This window comes from Herpailurus yagouaroundi, unplaced genomic scaffold (assembly GCF_014898765.1).
Source record: "Herpailurus yagouaroundi ecotype Mexico unplaced genomic scaffold, PumYag 188, whole genome shotgun sequence".
Lineage (NCBI taxonomy): Eukaryota > Metazoa > Chordata > Mammalia > Carnivora > Felidae > Herpailurus > Herpailurus yagouaroundi.
Genome location: NW_024412419.1, coordinates 7,018,360 through 7,033,147, shown reverse-complemented (window position 1 = coordinate 7,033,147; position 14,788 = coordinate 7,018,360). Strand labels below are relative to the sequence as shown.

General features: G+C 50.5%; 1 protein-coding gene across 5 annotated transcripts in view; it reads left to right on the top strand.

The window, feature by feature from the left end:
* Window positions 1–14,197, top strand: part of ADAM17 (ADAM metallopeptidase domain 17) — a 53,126-nt gene extending 38,929 nt beyond the window's left edge. For 4 of the 5 annotated variants that reach the window (XM_040496032.1, XM_040496033.1, XM_040496034.1 and 1 more), the window contains 8 exons: window positions 1,503–1,702; window positions 2,799–2,902; window positions 8,180–8,314; window positions 9,884–10,014; window positions 10,337–10,415; window positions 11,333–11,421; window positions 13,053–13,103; window positions 13,542–14,197. In XM_040496032.1, the coding sequence (XP_040351966.1) occupies window positions 1,503–1,702; window positions 2,799–2,902; window positions 8,180–8,314; window positions 9,884–10,014; window positions 10,337–10,415; window positions 11,333–11,421; window positions 13,053–13,103; window positions 13,542–13,895 (1,143 nt within the window). In that variant the 3' untranslated portion in view covers window positions 13,896–14,197. Of the gene's footprint in view, window positions 1–1,502; window positions 1,703–2,798; window positions 2,903–8,179; window positions 8,315–9,883; window positions 10,015–10,336; window positions 10,416–11,332; window positions 11,422–12,842; window positions 12,962–13,052; window positions 13,104–13,541 lie in introns of those variants that run through there. The other variant, XR_005797101.1, reaches the window with a different exon arrangement.
* Window positions 14,198–14,788: the final 591 nt, after the last annotated feature.

Here is a 14,788-nt window from a genome sequence, read left to right as displayed (position 1 = left end):
GCGGGGCTCGAACTCACGGACCGCGAGATCGTGACCTGGCTGAAGTCGGACGCTTAACCGACTGCGCCACCCAGGCGCCCCTTGAATATCTTTTAAAAGTAATCTTTCAGGGCACAGGGGTGGCTCAGTTGGTCGTGTCCAACTCTTGATTTCAGTTCAGGTCATGATCTCATGGTTCGTGAGTTCAAACTCCGCATCCGGTTTTGCACTGACAGTACGGAACCTGCTTGGGATTCTCTGTCTCTCCCTCTCTCTGTGCCCTTCTCCTGCTTGTACTTTCTTTCAAAAATAAATAAACATTTATAAGTTAAATAAATAGATAAAGAGATAAATAAAAGTAATCCTTTTGTCATCTGATTCAGTGGTCACAGTCACCTTTGGAAGGTCCTGTGTTCTCTGCTCCTCAAGGGCATGGTCTTCTCTAGGGAGAAAGTGAAGCCATTTTAGCAAAAGGGCAGCAACTGTGGAGACCCTCCCTCAAGAAACTGCACTAAATTTCCCTCAAGTCTCTTGCTCCTTTTCTTGCTGATTTCAGATGGTTTGGAAAATGGATTCCATTTTAGAGCTCCTGGTAAAAAAAATCCCCAAATTTATAAGAAGGCCATTTCCATGGTTCTGTACCAAAAATGGTGGGGGAACTAGGGTAGAGGCTTCCTTTGAGATACTGGTCAACTGTAGAAATCACAAAGAAATTGTTAAAATCACGGGGATCCATGTGAATGTTTAGGTTACAATTTGGGATTTAATCTTTTAGTAGAACACATGTAAGGTAATCTCATGCCTCTGACTATGCTCAGCTATTTAAAAGCTTTGTTTTTTGTTTTTTTTTTTTAATTTATGTTTGAGGGAGAGTCTGCAAACGGGAGGGGCAGAGAGAGAGGGAGGCCAAGAATCTGAAGCAGGCTCTGTGCTGACAGCAGAGAGCCCCACACAGGGCTCGAACTCACAAACCCAGAGATCATGACCTGAGCCTAAGTCGGTCACTTACCCGACCGAGTCACCTAGGCGCCCCTAAAAACTTTAAACATGGGTCATTCATACACATAGGCAGGGAAAGAGAAGAAGGTAAATCAGAAATTCGCGGCATCCCCGAATCGTTATGTCCTGGAAGATGATGGTGTGTTCCTAATTCTCACTGGCACTGTGGCCGTGTCAGGTGCCATGCCTGGGGACAGGACAGCGTAGAATCTGGTGGAACCAGACTGTTGGTCCTCTCGAGGGACAGGCTGGGATGCACGGTCTCACTGTGCAGCCTGCCTGTGAAGAATTTTTAGGCTTTTACCCAAATCCACACCAGCTTTTAGCACCCTACTCAGGGAGGTAACTTGATTCCATATAACTGGCATTTTGAGGAGACAGTGATGGAACTTGACATGCCTTCAAGGTGGCTCTGACTGTGGCTTTTACATTGAGAGTTTGTCTCTAGGGAAGAAACACAAACACTACATGGGAATGCATTTTTATTGTTACTTTGGGTCCTTTGTGGCTTTCTTTCTTTCAAGATGTTTTCAAACTGCAGTAAGCAGTCCATCTATAAGACCATTGAAAGTAAGGCCCAGGAGTGTTTCCAAGAACGAAGCAACAAAGTGTGTGGGAACTCCAGGGTGGACGAAGGAGAGGAATGCGATCCTGGCATCATGTACCTGAACAACGACACCTGCTGCAGCAGCGAATGCATGCTCAAGGAGGGTGTGCAGTGCAGGTGAGCGCATGTGGCTGTGGGGGAAGAGCAGTTGGAAAACGCAGGGGCTTTGGAACCGTGAAAGGGTGTGTGCACACGCTTGCACGTGTGTTTGTCCTTTTTGTCCTTTACAGAAAGAAAAATGCTTTCTGGAAAGCAGTTTGACTTTATGTTACAAAATCTATAACCTTGTGTACTCTTTGATTCCGCATCCCATAGCTCAGAGAGTCTTTTCTAAGGAAACAGATGTACGAGAGAGGTGATTTCATGGCTACATTCTTTCATAGTGATAAAATATTAGACACAGAATGACAGTCCTCCTGAGATCGAAATTAATTCTTGTGTTTCTCTCCAATAAAATAATGTTGAGATTACTGTTTAATGGCATAAGCTAAATACGGAGGAGGCAGGTTACAAATTAGAAGGTACCTGTGTTTCCATTTTTATGACCAGTGCCTGGCTTAGCAGTACAAGGGGAAAACTTGGTGAATAGCGGATTTGACTATGAACATATTGATGTTGTAAAATCTTTTTTTTTTTTTTTAAGATTTTTAAAAAGTGTTTATTTTTGAGACAGAATGAGCATGTGTGGTGGAGGGGCAGAGAGAGCGGGAACAGAGGATTCAGAGGGGGCTCTGTGATGAGAGCACAGGGAGCCCGATGTGGGGCTTAAACTCACGAACTGTGAGGTCATGACCAGAACCAAAGGCGGATGCTTAACCAGATGAGCCATGCAGGTGCCCTTGATGTAAATTTTGATGGGAACTAGGACTCTGGTTGCCTGGCTTCCTTACCACGGTTGCCTTGCAGACCCATGTCTTCCTTTTTTAAGAAATTATGACACTAAGTTAATGAAAACCAAGGACACCAAGGTGTCTTAAGGATGAGTCACCTTGGGCCTGTCTGTACTTACTGTCTGCACTGCTTCCTGATGCCATAGAAGGAAGGGCCGACAGTACATGCAGGTGGACCAGCACCTGGGGGGGCCCAGCACGCAGGCCTGGGTGACCCAGCCACAGGCCTTCCCTGCGATCTTCAGGACCTTGTGACTTGACGGTAGTGTGTGCCGCGGGGCTGATGTTTGACTTGGACTGTCCCGTCTGCTCTCCCTCTGCAGTGATAGGAACAGTCCTTGCTGTAAAAACTGTCAGTTCGAGACTGCCCAGAAGAAGTGCCAGGAGGCTATTAATGCTACTTGCAAAGGCGTGTCTTACTGCACAGGTATGTCCCCCCGGGGCTTCTCGGGATACTGTGCTCAAGTGAGCATGTGCGTGTGTTTGAAACCGCATTGTCGGGGCGCCTGGGTGGCGCAGTCGGTTAAGCGTCCGACTTCAGCCAGGTCACGATCTCACGGTCCGTGAGTTCGAGCCCCGTGTTGGGCTCTGAGCTGATGGCCCAGAGCCTGGAGCCTGCTTCCGATTCTGTGTCTCCCTCTCTCTCTGCCCCTCCCCCGTTCATGCTCTGTCTCTCTCTGTCCCAAAAATAAATAAACGTTGAAAAAAAAAAAAAAAGAAACCGCATTGTATTTCATTTAGATGAAAACAACCCTTCATAAACTTCATGTGCAGGCTTGTTTTAATAATACTCCTTAGGTTGAGATACACTTGTCACTGGTCTTTGCCAGCCCCATTCTGTTTTCTTTTTTTTTTTTCGTTACTTCCCTGTCATTCACCTCGTCCCCATCGTGCCCTTCCTCTCCCGGGCAGTGTCCTAATGTGTTTCATATTTGCCTGGCCGTGTGTATTTCCTTGAAAGATCATGTAGTGTTATTCTGTGTATATGGGTGTTTTTAACATGCCAGAATGATATTCTACTTTAGATCTTTTTGGAAACTCAGTGCCATGTTTTTAATTATCTGTGTAGTGCTGTATGTCTTTGTCTACATGTCTATATCCGTGTTTATACATAGTTCATCGTTGTGGCACCTGCTGAGTTGACGTGTATGATTTAACATATTTAGCGTACTCCGCTGTTCACTAAGTCATGGCTTGGGTCGCTTTCACCTCTGGATCCTGCAGATAGGACTGCAGCAGACATCATCACACATGTCTTCCAGGTGTTGTAAGAGTTTCCTGGGTACATGGGCAGCAGTGGAATTGCTTGGCTACAGAAAGCGGCAGAACATTGATGTCTAGAACGGCGGTCCTGGTGTGTCAGTGCCGCCAGGAGTGCGTGTGGAGTCCTGCATCCCAGTGTCCTTGCCAACCCTCAGTATTGTCCAGGTGTCTTATGTTTTGCCAATCTGATGAGTGTAACGTGATCTCTCATCCCTGTTTGCATGTTTCTTGAACATTTTCTTAGATCTGTTAGCCATTCAGAATTTTCCTTTTGTGAATAGCCAGTTCATATACTTGGTCCAAATTTTTTTCTTTTTTAATGTAGGCTCCGGGGCTTGAACTCACGATCCTGAGATCGAGTCCCATGCTTTACTGACTAAGCCAGCCAGGCACCCCTGTTTAGTCCATTTTTAAAAGTTGGGTTTTATGTCTTTTTGCTATTGTTGATTGAAGGAATTCTTGCATAATTCAAGCGGTTTAAACATTGCATATGCCTTCCTCCTATCTGTTGTCCTTCTTGGAACACTTTTTATGTATTTTTTTGAGCGAGCATGCGCGTGGAGGAGGGGCAGAGAGAGAGAGAGAGAGAGAGAGGGGAACAGAGGATCTGAAGCAGGCTCCACACTGACAGTGGAGAGCCTGATGTGGGGCTCGAACTCTTGAACCATGAGACCATGACCCCAGCTGAAGTTTGGATGCTCAGCGGACTGAGCTACCCAGGTGCCCCTCTTGGAACACAACTTGGATTTTAATAATTAGATCTTGCTGTTGTGACGGGGTGTGTATTTTATTGAACTATGGACAGTTACAAAGATATTTTCCACAGTGTTTCATTAGGTTCATTATTTTACCTTTTACCTTTAGGACTTTAATCCACCTGGCGCTAATCTGTAAGCTATCTATATGAACTATGCATATTTTCTCAGTTCCGTCAGTTCCTTAAAAATTTTCAAAACTATGTTATTAGGTACGTAACTGGACATACTGTCTACATTTTCATGATCTGCTCTTCCTTTACCCAGTATATAATGTTTCTTTTTGACCCTTGTGACTTTTTTGACCTTAATGTTTTATTGGATACTCAGTTACCCCAGATTTTTTTGTTCCTATTTGTCTGGTGTATCTATCCCATTCTTTTATTTTTTTAACTTTCTGTGTTTTTTGGTTGGTTGGTTTGGTTCTCATAACAGCTTTATTGAGATACAGTGAGGGGTGCCTGGGTGGCTCAGTCGATTAAGTGTCCAACTTTGGCTCAGGTCATGATCTCACAGTTCGTGAGTTTGAGCCCCACATCGGGCTCTGTGCTGACAGCTCAGAGCCTGGAGCCTGCTTCGGATTCTGTGTCTCCCTCTGTCTCTGCCCCATCCCCTCTCACACTCTGTCTCTCTCTGTCTTAAAAATAAATAAAACATGAAAAAAAATTTAAAAAGCCAATTGCGTTAAAAAAAAAAAAAGATACAGTGAACATACCATACTGTTCACCCATTTAAAGCGTACAGTTCAGTGTTTTTTAACGTATTCGCATCTGTGCAGTCACCACCACGCTCCGTGTTAGGACATTTTCATCGCCTGGAAAGGAAACCTGTCTCCTTTAGCCGTCACCGAGCCTCCTCATCCCTCCCAAGCCCCGGACAACCAGTAATCTACTTTTGGTCTCTGTGTATTCGCCTGTTCTGGATGTTTCGTGTAAGTGGGGTCCTACAGTGTGTGGCCTCTTGCATCTTTCATTCAGAATCACGTTTTCGAGATCCGCCCATGAGGTAGCCCGTGTCAGTACTTAGTGTATTCCCAGCTCTGCATCCCGTCCCAGTGTCCTAGGGTGGGCCGCCATCACTTGACGGACTTTTGGATTCTTTCCGCCCTCTGGCTCTCGTGAATACTGCCGTGAACACCTGTGTGCACATGTTGTGTGGACATATGTTTTCCTTTCCCTTGTGTGTGCCCAGGAGTGGAACCGAGTCACGTGGTCACTGTTGAATCGTTTGAGGAGCTGCCGGGTTGATTTCCACGGCGGCTGTACCATTTTATGCTTCCCCCCTGCCCCCGGCGGCACCTGAGGGTTTCTGTCCGTCCACACCTTCACCAACACGGGTTGTCTTTCTGATTATAACCATTCTAGTGAAGTTTTGTCTCATTTCCGTTTTCCTTTGAACTCTTAAATGTGCATTTTATCGGACGGGACTCGTGATTCTTGCATTCGGAGATCTGTCAGCGTGCCGGCCATCTGCCACGTCAGGAGCCAGAATGTCTCAGTCAAGTTTACATCAGCGTTTTCTAGCTGTGCTCAGTGTTTCTGTCTTTATTATAATAATAAAGCAGATTCAGAAAAATGTTTTCAATAAGCATAAGCAAAGCAGTTTGAAAAACTTGGTTCATTCTCATCAAGTAGCCTTTTGTCTCCTTGGTATTTTCTATGGAGCAGCACTCGCGGAGCGTGAGTGCGTTACAAGGTCAGCATCCCCGACCAGCAGCGTCCAGCAGCGTCGCATCACCTGCTATCTCGTTAGGCGGGAAGTTCTCGGCCCCCTCCCCGGGCCCCTCCCCGCCGCACGCCCTACCTGCTAGCTCTGACGCACCCTGAACGGACAGCCCAGTGAGACAGGTGACACTGTGCCTTTACGGATCTTCTCCGTGTCTGCTACTCTGATACCAGTCTCTTGAGAACAGGCGTTTGACAGATAGTCGTGAAGCATTTTTTACGTATCTGCTCAGGGCAGCGTCGTAGACCGAAAACACGGTGACAGTGCAGAGTGTCCCACTTCACCGCTTGCTGCGCTTTCCTCACAGCCTGCGCTCCGCAGCGGCAGGCCTGTCACGTGCCTGCCCCGTGGACACCGAAGGCCCGGCGCCCGTGAAGGGTTCCGTGAGACCAGAGGCAGGTGTGGCGCACCCGAGTTAGGCTGGGGTGTATCCCGGGCACTTAACGAAACGGGGCAGGTTCCTTTGCATTTGGTGTCACTGCCGCACTGACTTGGTGGGTCGGTTCCATCCCGCCGTGGGAAGGCCAGGCCTCCAGCTCTGGTCCCCACCCATTGTTTTCCTGCAGCAGTTTCTCTCGCGTCGTGCTCGTGCTGCTCATTTTCCAGAATGAGTCACTCATTCCATCCTCTCACTGGAGTTTAACATCCTTCGGTGGCTTTTATTTGTCCTTAAGAATCATTGATTCATTTAAGAGATATTTGTGATGTCCTTATGGTGTGATAGGGATTGGATATAAACGGATTCACTAAGAGGTTTGGTCTTCGCTGTCGTGGAGCTTCCCATTCTGTGAGGGGAACAGAAAGCACATCATCAAGTAGATGTAAATTGCACCACGTGTGCTTGAAGGACAGAAGTCGCTGTAGCTGTAGCAATGGAGCACAGTGGGGGTGAAAGCGGGGTCCCCGGGAGGTCCGAGGGACGCCTGTGAGCCAGATCTAAAGGGGGAGTAAGAACCAGCCCTTTCCCTCAGAGATGGAAATGAGGGCATTCGGGCATTCCAGGTGGACGGGACAGCCTTCGTTAAGGTTCTGTGGTGAGAGACCTTGGAGCAGTGAAGAAATGGAAGGCGGCTGAGCGTGAGGGCTCGGGAGTTGTCGCTGGTGAGGTTGGAGGGGCCTGGCCGGCCGCTTCTGTGAGCCTTCCCCACAGCTTGCTTTTCAGTCCAAGTAAACGGCTCTAATGTTTGTTCAGTAGCTTGTGGATGTTATGTATGTGTATATATATAATTTATCTTTTTTGAGAGAGACTGAGAGAGCGTGAGCAGGGGAGGTCAGAGAGAGAGAATCCCACGCAGGCTCTGCCGACAGCACGGAACCCGACGCGGGGCTCGATCGCACAGACTGCGGGATCGTGACCTGAGCTGAAACCCAGAGTTGGCCGCTTCACCAACTGAGCCACCCGGGCGCCCCTGTGTATATTCTTTTATACGTAGTTGTGTTTCACGATACAAAGGTAGAAGCAGGGCTGCCTGGGTGGCTCAGTCAGTGAAGTGCCCAGCCGGCTCAGGTCACGGTCGCGTGGTTTGTGGGTTCGAGCCTCAAACCGGGCTCTGTGCTGACGGTGTGGAACTTGCTTCAGATCCTCTGTTTTCTTCTTTCTCTGCCCCTCTCCCGTGCACAAGTGCACACACATGCTGTTGCTCACTCACTCTCTCAAAAAGAAACAAACACGGAAAAAGAAAAAGTAAAAGCAAAATGTGAAATAGTGGCTGAGGGGAGGCCGGGGAGACTGAGTGCAGACATTTGGGAGCACGGAGACTTGCACTGCATGGTGCTCGGTACCCAGCGAGGCACTCGGTGTTTATCGGCCGGTTGGATACAGGCTGCCGGCGTCCTGCCCCGTGGGTTGCTTTTTCCTCTTGGTGAGGCGCGGTGCTGACCTGCGAGAATTCCGGGTCTGCCCCGTAGGACCGGTGGTCGCGTGACTCCCCGTGACCTGTGTGCTCGTTGTGTGCTTCCAGGTAACAGCAGCGAGTGCCCCCCTCCCGGAAACGCCGCAGATGACACGGTGTGCTTGGATCTTGGCAAGTGTAAAGATGGGAAGTGCGTTCCCTTCTGTGAGAGGGAGCAGCGGCTGGAGTCCTGTGCGTGTAACGGTGAGCGCATCTCCATGCTGCGTCCTCGCCGCCGGAGGGAAGATGGCCTGTGTCCACCGGGCCCTGTCCCTCCCTTTGGGGGCCCAGCAGGATTAGCCGCTCGCTCTGGCCAGGGCGGCGGTGCGTTCCCCCCCCCCCCCCCCCGCCCCGAAACTCAAGGGGGGAGAACTCAAGGGTGGTCTGGGGGACGGAGCTCTCTGGATTCAGGTCCTTGCCCCTCTACCTTGTCTATGAAAACCGTGCTGTCGGTCGGCCTTCTCGCGATGTTTTCAGAGCACGTGGTGGTGTAGGCTGAGGGGTGGGATAGGAGGGAATTTTGCTGCGGTTGAGTGGGTGGGCGGAGGTCTGTCCTCGCCGCACGCACGCACCATGTTAGACGCCCCACGAGCGCAGCTGGCGCCGTCTGCATCTTACGGGCAGTGAACTGCGATACCTTCAAGGCTTCAACCAGAGAGAGCCGATCCCAGGACCTGACCCTGTCAGGGTATTCGTTGTTGTCAACACGGCTGGGCCCGCTGCCGGGTGTCTGGGGCAAGGGCCCTGCTTAGCGATGCCTGGTGACCTCATGCTGGCCTCTCAAGACACTCGTCCTCAGGTTTCCACCTTCTATTTTGGAACTCCTGGGTCTGAGAAGGGGCCTCGGGAACTGACTGGGCTCCAGCCTTCCTGCCCTGCCTCACCTGAGAGAGTTCTGTTGCTCTCCGAACCCCCCAGAAGTCAAAACCGCCAGGTTGGGAACTCACCATCCATACAGTGGAGTAAGGGCCTCCTCCAGGTGGAATAAGAAGTGAATAAGGAAGGTATTTGACACAGCAGATGTCAAACAAATAATTTATCGAGTGCGTGGCAAAGGCTTGGGATGCCCCGGAAGAACACGTAGTAAATGCCCAGGAGATGCTTGATAAGTGAAGGAATGATGAAAAGGTTTTTCTTTCCCCATTGAGGCGGTTTGGCATGTTCTGTGTTCTAGTTGATTTCCGTTTCTCCAAGTAAGGGTAAATATGGGCTGCCTCCGGGTCAAGTACCGTCCCGAGTTACACCGCCAGGTGACTTTTTGGGCATCTCCGCTGTTGGTGTCTGTGCCACGTGGCTTATGTGGTGGCGTTATTTCCATCACCCCACGAGCCGTGCTCTGGTCACACGGCAGGTGACTCACATCTGCAGTGGGCCCGTTCTGTCACAGTGTGTTGGCTTCTCACTGGAGCCTTGGCTGTGCAAGGAGTATTTCAAACTGAGAAGGGAAGGATCGAAAGCAGTGTAATAAGAACGTTGGGATAAAGGGAAACATTTAGCATCATGAAGGATCTGAAGTAGAATAAGTTGGCTTTTAATCCCTTTAAGAAAGGAAACTCTTGGGTGTGAATGAATTGTTTTTACCTTGTGGCCTGAGGACCCCGGAGCGTGAACTCAGAAGTTAACTCTTTGGGGCTGAACTAGGGATCGTTTGCTGTTGAAATGAAAAATGAGTGGACTTGCTTCCCTTTGGGGGTGGGGGTGGGGGCGGGGAGGAGGGAAGGGAGGAGCGCCCTGTCCCTGACCGGACTCCCGCTGTCCCCGGTTCCGTTTCAGAGACTGACAACTCGTGCAAGGTGTGCTGCCGGGACCCCTCGGGCCGGTGCGTGCCCTATGTGGACGCTGAACAAAAGAACTTATTCTTGAGGAAAGGAAAGCCGTGTACGGTGGGATTTTGTGACATGAATGTGAGTGTTTCCTTCTGTTCAGCTTTTTCTGTAACGGTCAGGTGGGCAGTTTTTGTATCGCAAAGATTTGCTTTTGCAAACGGAAGGAGTGCCTTTGGCGCCAGCTGTTCGCTCTCGCGCACATCTGTCTGTCTGTCTGTGGAAGGAGGCAGCCGAGCCCCGGAAACCCAAGCACTCTCTCCATAGCCAGAGCCCTGAGTCCAGAGACCGGGTGGGACCTGGGGCGGCCTTTTTGGTAAAGTTGGTTGGTTTTAGGTGGTGAGCGTTAATTCCTTGGTTTTTTCCTCCACTGATTGTAAAATTGGCTGTTTTCCGGTCCTAGGGCAAATGTGAGAAACGAGTCCAGGACGTCATCGAGCGATTCTGGGACTTCATTGACCAGTTGAGCATCAACACTTTTGGTACGTGATTTCCCTGGGTGGTTGTTTGCCTAGAGCTGAGCTGCTTTCAGTTCTAATGATGACATTAGAAAAGTGTGGTTTCAGATTCATATGCTCTTGTCTGGCAACAGAAGATGGAAATATTCATAGCTTTTGTCTTATTACTACTACTATTATTATTTTAAATGTTTGAGAGAGTGTGTGCAAGTGGGGGAGGGACAGAGAGAGAAAGGGAGAGAAAGGGTCCCAAGCAGACTCCTTGCTGTCAGCGCAGAGCCTCATGTGGGGGGCTCCATCTCACGAACCATGAGATCATGGCCTGAGCCGACATCAGTTTAACCAACTGAGCCACCCAGGTGCCCCTCACAGCTTTTGTCTTGAAACATATTTGTCAGCTACGATAAAATGGACTCACAGGTCTCCCCCTGTGTAATGTGGATACGCAGATTTTCAGACAAGGAAAGTCAAATATTGGTTTCCTTCTTTCCTAGAAGATGAACACGTGACCGCATAAGCGTGGTTCAGTGCCGTGGGTTGTAAATCTGAATCGTGTTTGATGTAAGCATCGTTTGTTTTAACAGTGGGCCTCAGATGTTGCAGAAGCAGCAGTGTATTCTGTCCCGCAGGGTTCATCATTCATCGTCCCAAAAATAAAACCCAGAAAGCACCAACTTTGTCCTGTTACGCGTCAGCACGAGTAGTAGTCTCCCATGTGATTAGTCCCTCAGCATCAGTCAAGGGACTGTGTGGAGCATCGTGTGATGTAATCTGTTCTTCTCAATAAGCGTGTCGGGGCTCTGTCTGAAATGACACTTCTCAGCAGCACCACCTGACGAACAGTCTGTGGCATTTGACACTATGATGGTATACTAAGAGCGCTGAATTCTGAGTGTCTAAGGTACTTAATCAGGACATTCACCGTTTCGAATTGTTCACAGGGAAGTTTTTAGCGGACAACATCGTGGGTTCCGTCCTGGTTTTCTCCTTGATATTTTGGATCCCTTTCAGCATTCTTGTCCATTGTGTGGTAAGTCACCGACTTTAGGTAATGAAGCACTTACTACGATTTTGCACAATTCCAAACTTACAACTTTTGGAAAAGGTAAAATTGTTCTTAGCAAGATTCGACCTGATGTTTCCAATGACATTTTTTGCTGTTGTTCCCTAGGAAGGTTTATTTTGTGACAATTTTAGCTAATATGTCTTTTTTTTAAGCTAATAGTCTCTTAAAAGAATTATGTTTTTTGTGTATGGATGTTTGTTTTCACGTGTGATTTGAGGACTGTTCTACTCCTGAGCCCGGGGGGACTGTTTAACTGGATTTGTGCAGGACCTCTGACTGAAGCTTTGAAACAAGAGCGTTTCTGGCTTTGTTAGACCAGAGCATTCCAAAGACGGCTCCCTCTACCCTACAGATCCCTGGCCTTACCGTATAGGGTGTTCAGGCCTCCCATCTAATAAGAGGGAGCAATCCTCATTATTCTCGTTCAAAGTGAGTAACAGCTAATGAGTTGAATTGGGCTTTCTCTAATGAACCCCACGTGATTTATAAACTTGGGGGCTTTAACATTTTTTTCTTATAAATCACCCACCCTTGCTTCTATGGGAAAGTGAGAATTTGTCTGCTGTAGAGATGAGAAAACCCAACCCCGGCTTCCAGACTCGTGCTCTGGAACAAGTCTTGTGCAGTGCCCCCTCCTTTGAGCACCTGGAAAATTCCGGCACAGCTACGTCTCATGAGTCTTTGCTGCCTCTGCCTCCTTACGTGTCTTGCCCGGGCTCTCGCTGAGCAGCTCGTCCCCAGGGACGGTGAGCATGATGGGTGTGGCGAGGGTCTAGGGAACAGCTGTGCTAAAGCAAAGCTGTGGTGAAGGTGACGTGGCTGAAGCTTTGACAGGTGGCCGCGACTGCCGCTCTTACTGTTGCTTTTGCTCGCGGCCAGCCTCCTCTGTGTGCGTCGCAAGCTCCCATTGTGACAGAGGCCTGGCCCTTGGTTTTGGAGCAGAGCCGCGGACGGGAGGATGCCGGTGCCTGGTTCCTGACCATGGAACACGTGACGACAGCTGCGCCGGGAGCCAGGCCTAGATTGTCGGGCTCGGCCTCCTGTCTTGCCCGTCACTGTGTCTCATGTCGGGCAGGGGCTGGGGGCAGGGACAATACCACGTGTTCAGCCTTCTGCAGAGAGAGTGATGTGGGGGCTCGAGGCCCAGTCCCTCCGAGCATTTGGGTCACGGTCACCGTGGACGAGGCTGAGGAGAGTGCGCGGGCCTTGGCGGCCTGGGGCGTCTGAGCCGGTGCAGCGCCCTCTGACCCCCGCGGCTGCCCTCGCGTCCCCCCTCAGGGGTGACGTGGCTCTGACCCCTCAGCACGTGGGGAATGGCTTTGGGGGACATCGCTCAGAAAGACCGTACTTAAACATTCCTGGACCGTTTGCTTTGTTAACACCAGTACACTGACTGCCTCAAGGGAAAGAAACACTTCAGGCTGGTGGCAGAACTCCTAAAGTTTATCTGAGACGTTCTTCTCCTCTGCTGGACTCGCTGCCACTTTCCACACTCACGTTCGGAGTGAGTTCTTCGCTTAGGAGGGGCCTGAAGGGAAAGAGCGTGTAACTGAATTTTCCTAAGAGTGACCCCTTCCTGCTCGTTTTCCTTCTAGGATAAGAAACTGGATAAGCAGTACGAGTCGCTGTCTCTGTTCCACCCCAGCGTAAGTACCCACGTGGAAGAAAGTCGCCTTCGGGTGCGTCCTGGGCCCCGCTGTGGCCTCCCGTCAGCCCCCCAGCGAGAGCCGTCAGCCCCACGGCCGCCGCCGGTGCGGGTCCCTGGCGGCGGGAAGGCGGGAGGCTGGGACTTGGGTTGGTTGTGTGGACGGAGGGAAAGCCGAGGCTGCTCTGCCCCGCCCCTGGCCCGGATTTAGCGCCTCGGCAGTGACCTTCCCGTCTTGGGATCCTAGCTTGATAGGGTTATTTGTGAGTTCTCTTTTGGGTCCTCAGAGGCCAGGTTGTCAGGATTTCGGAAGGTGAGGGAGCCTCACTTCGTGCTTCCCTTAGCGCGAGGGGTCACGGTCCCCGTAGGGTACAGCCGCCTGCCGGGGGAGGTTGGAGCTCCACGACCCGGAGCCGCCTGTGACTCCCTGTCTCTGCAGAACGTGGAAATGCTAAGCAGCATGGACTCGGCCTCGGTTCGCATCGTCAAGCCCTTCCCCGCGCCCCAGACCCCCGGCCGCCCGCAGCCCCTCCAGGCCGCCCCCGCGCCGCCGCCGCCGGTGCCTGCGGCTCCCAAGCTGGACCACCAGCGCATGGACACGATCCAGGAGGACCCCAGCACGGACTCGCACGTGGACGAGGACGGCTTTGAGAAGGACCCCTTCCCCAACAGCAGCACGGCCGCCAAGTCGTTCGAGGACCTCACGGGCCGGCCCGTCACGAGGAGCGAGAAGGCCTCGTCCTTCAAGCTGCAGCGCCAGAACCGCGTGGGCAGCAAGGAGACAGAGTGCTAGGCCGGGGACCCGGGCCGGGCCTCAGGCGTGCGGGCTCGTCACACGCGGGACTTGAAGTCGCCGCGTCTTTTTGTGAAGATTTGGGAGACCCGAGTGACTTCACGGCAGACGCTGGTCACGTGTTTGGGCTCCTTCACACGTAATAAACGACGCTCGTGTGCTCAGGCCCTTGTCCTTTGGAAGAGGGAAGGTGGATCTAGCTTATTTTGAGGCTTTCAGGTTTTACTTTTTTTGGTTTTTAAAATATCCTTCAACCTGTGGTGCAAAAGCAGAAAATACAGCTGGATTAGGTTATGAATATTTACGTTTTTGTAAATTATCTTTTTTATTGATAACAGCACTGATTGAGGACACGCTCAGTTGCTTTTATATACACTGTAATGATCCGCTGACTCCAGGGAGGCATTTAGCAGGCCTTAGTTCTGAGGGCAACTGGAACGCAGATTTTATTTTTTGCCTTCAGGTAAAGACAAAGGAGGTAAAAACGGAGTTCTCCGTTGTTTCCAGGACGTGGGTTCTGTTCAGAGGCTTCCAGAGCTTGTAGCAGCGGGGAGAGTCACCCCAGTTACTCCTAAACTCGGGGTAATGCTTCTTCAGATTCTGAGGTTGGCACTTTCTAGAATTAAAACAGTCTAGCTTACAAATGGTAGCCCAATTGAATTTAGAGACTCCTGCCCACTGTTTAGGACCCCAATTTGCTGGGCAGTTTTTGTCGTCAAAGCAGGTCTAATACTGTTGCCACGCTGGGAAAATGCTCACCATTCTAAACTACTTCCAAATGAGAGCACCGTTGCCTCTTGGCAAATTAGTGGCCGAGGGGGCGCGTGCGTGAGTTCTCCCCAAAGAACAGGTGGTCTTGAAAGGCCAAGGTGCTGGGCAGGTGGGGAACGCTG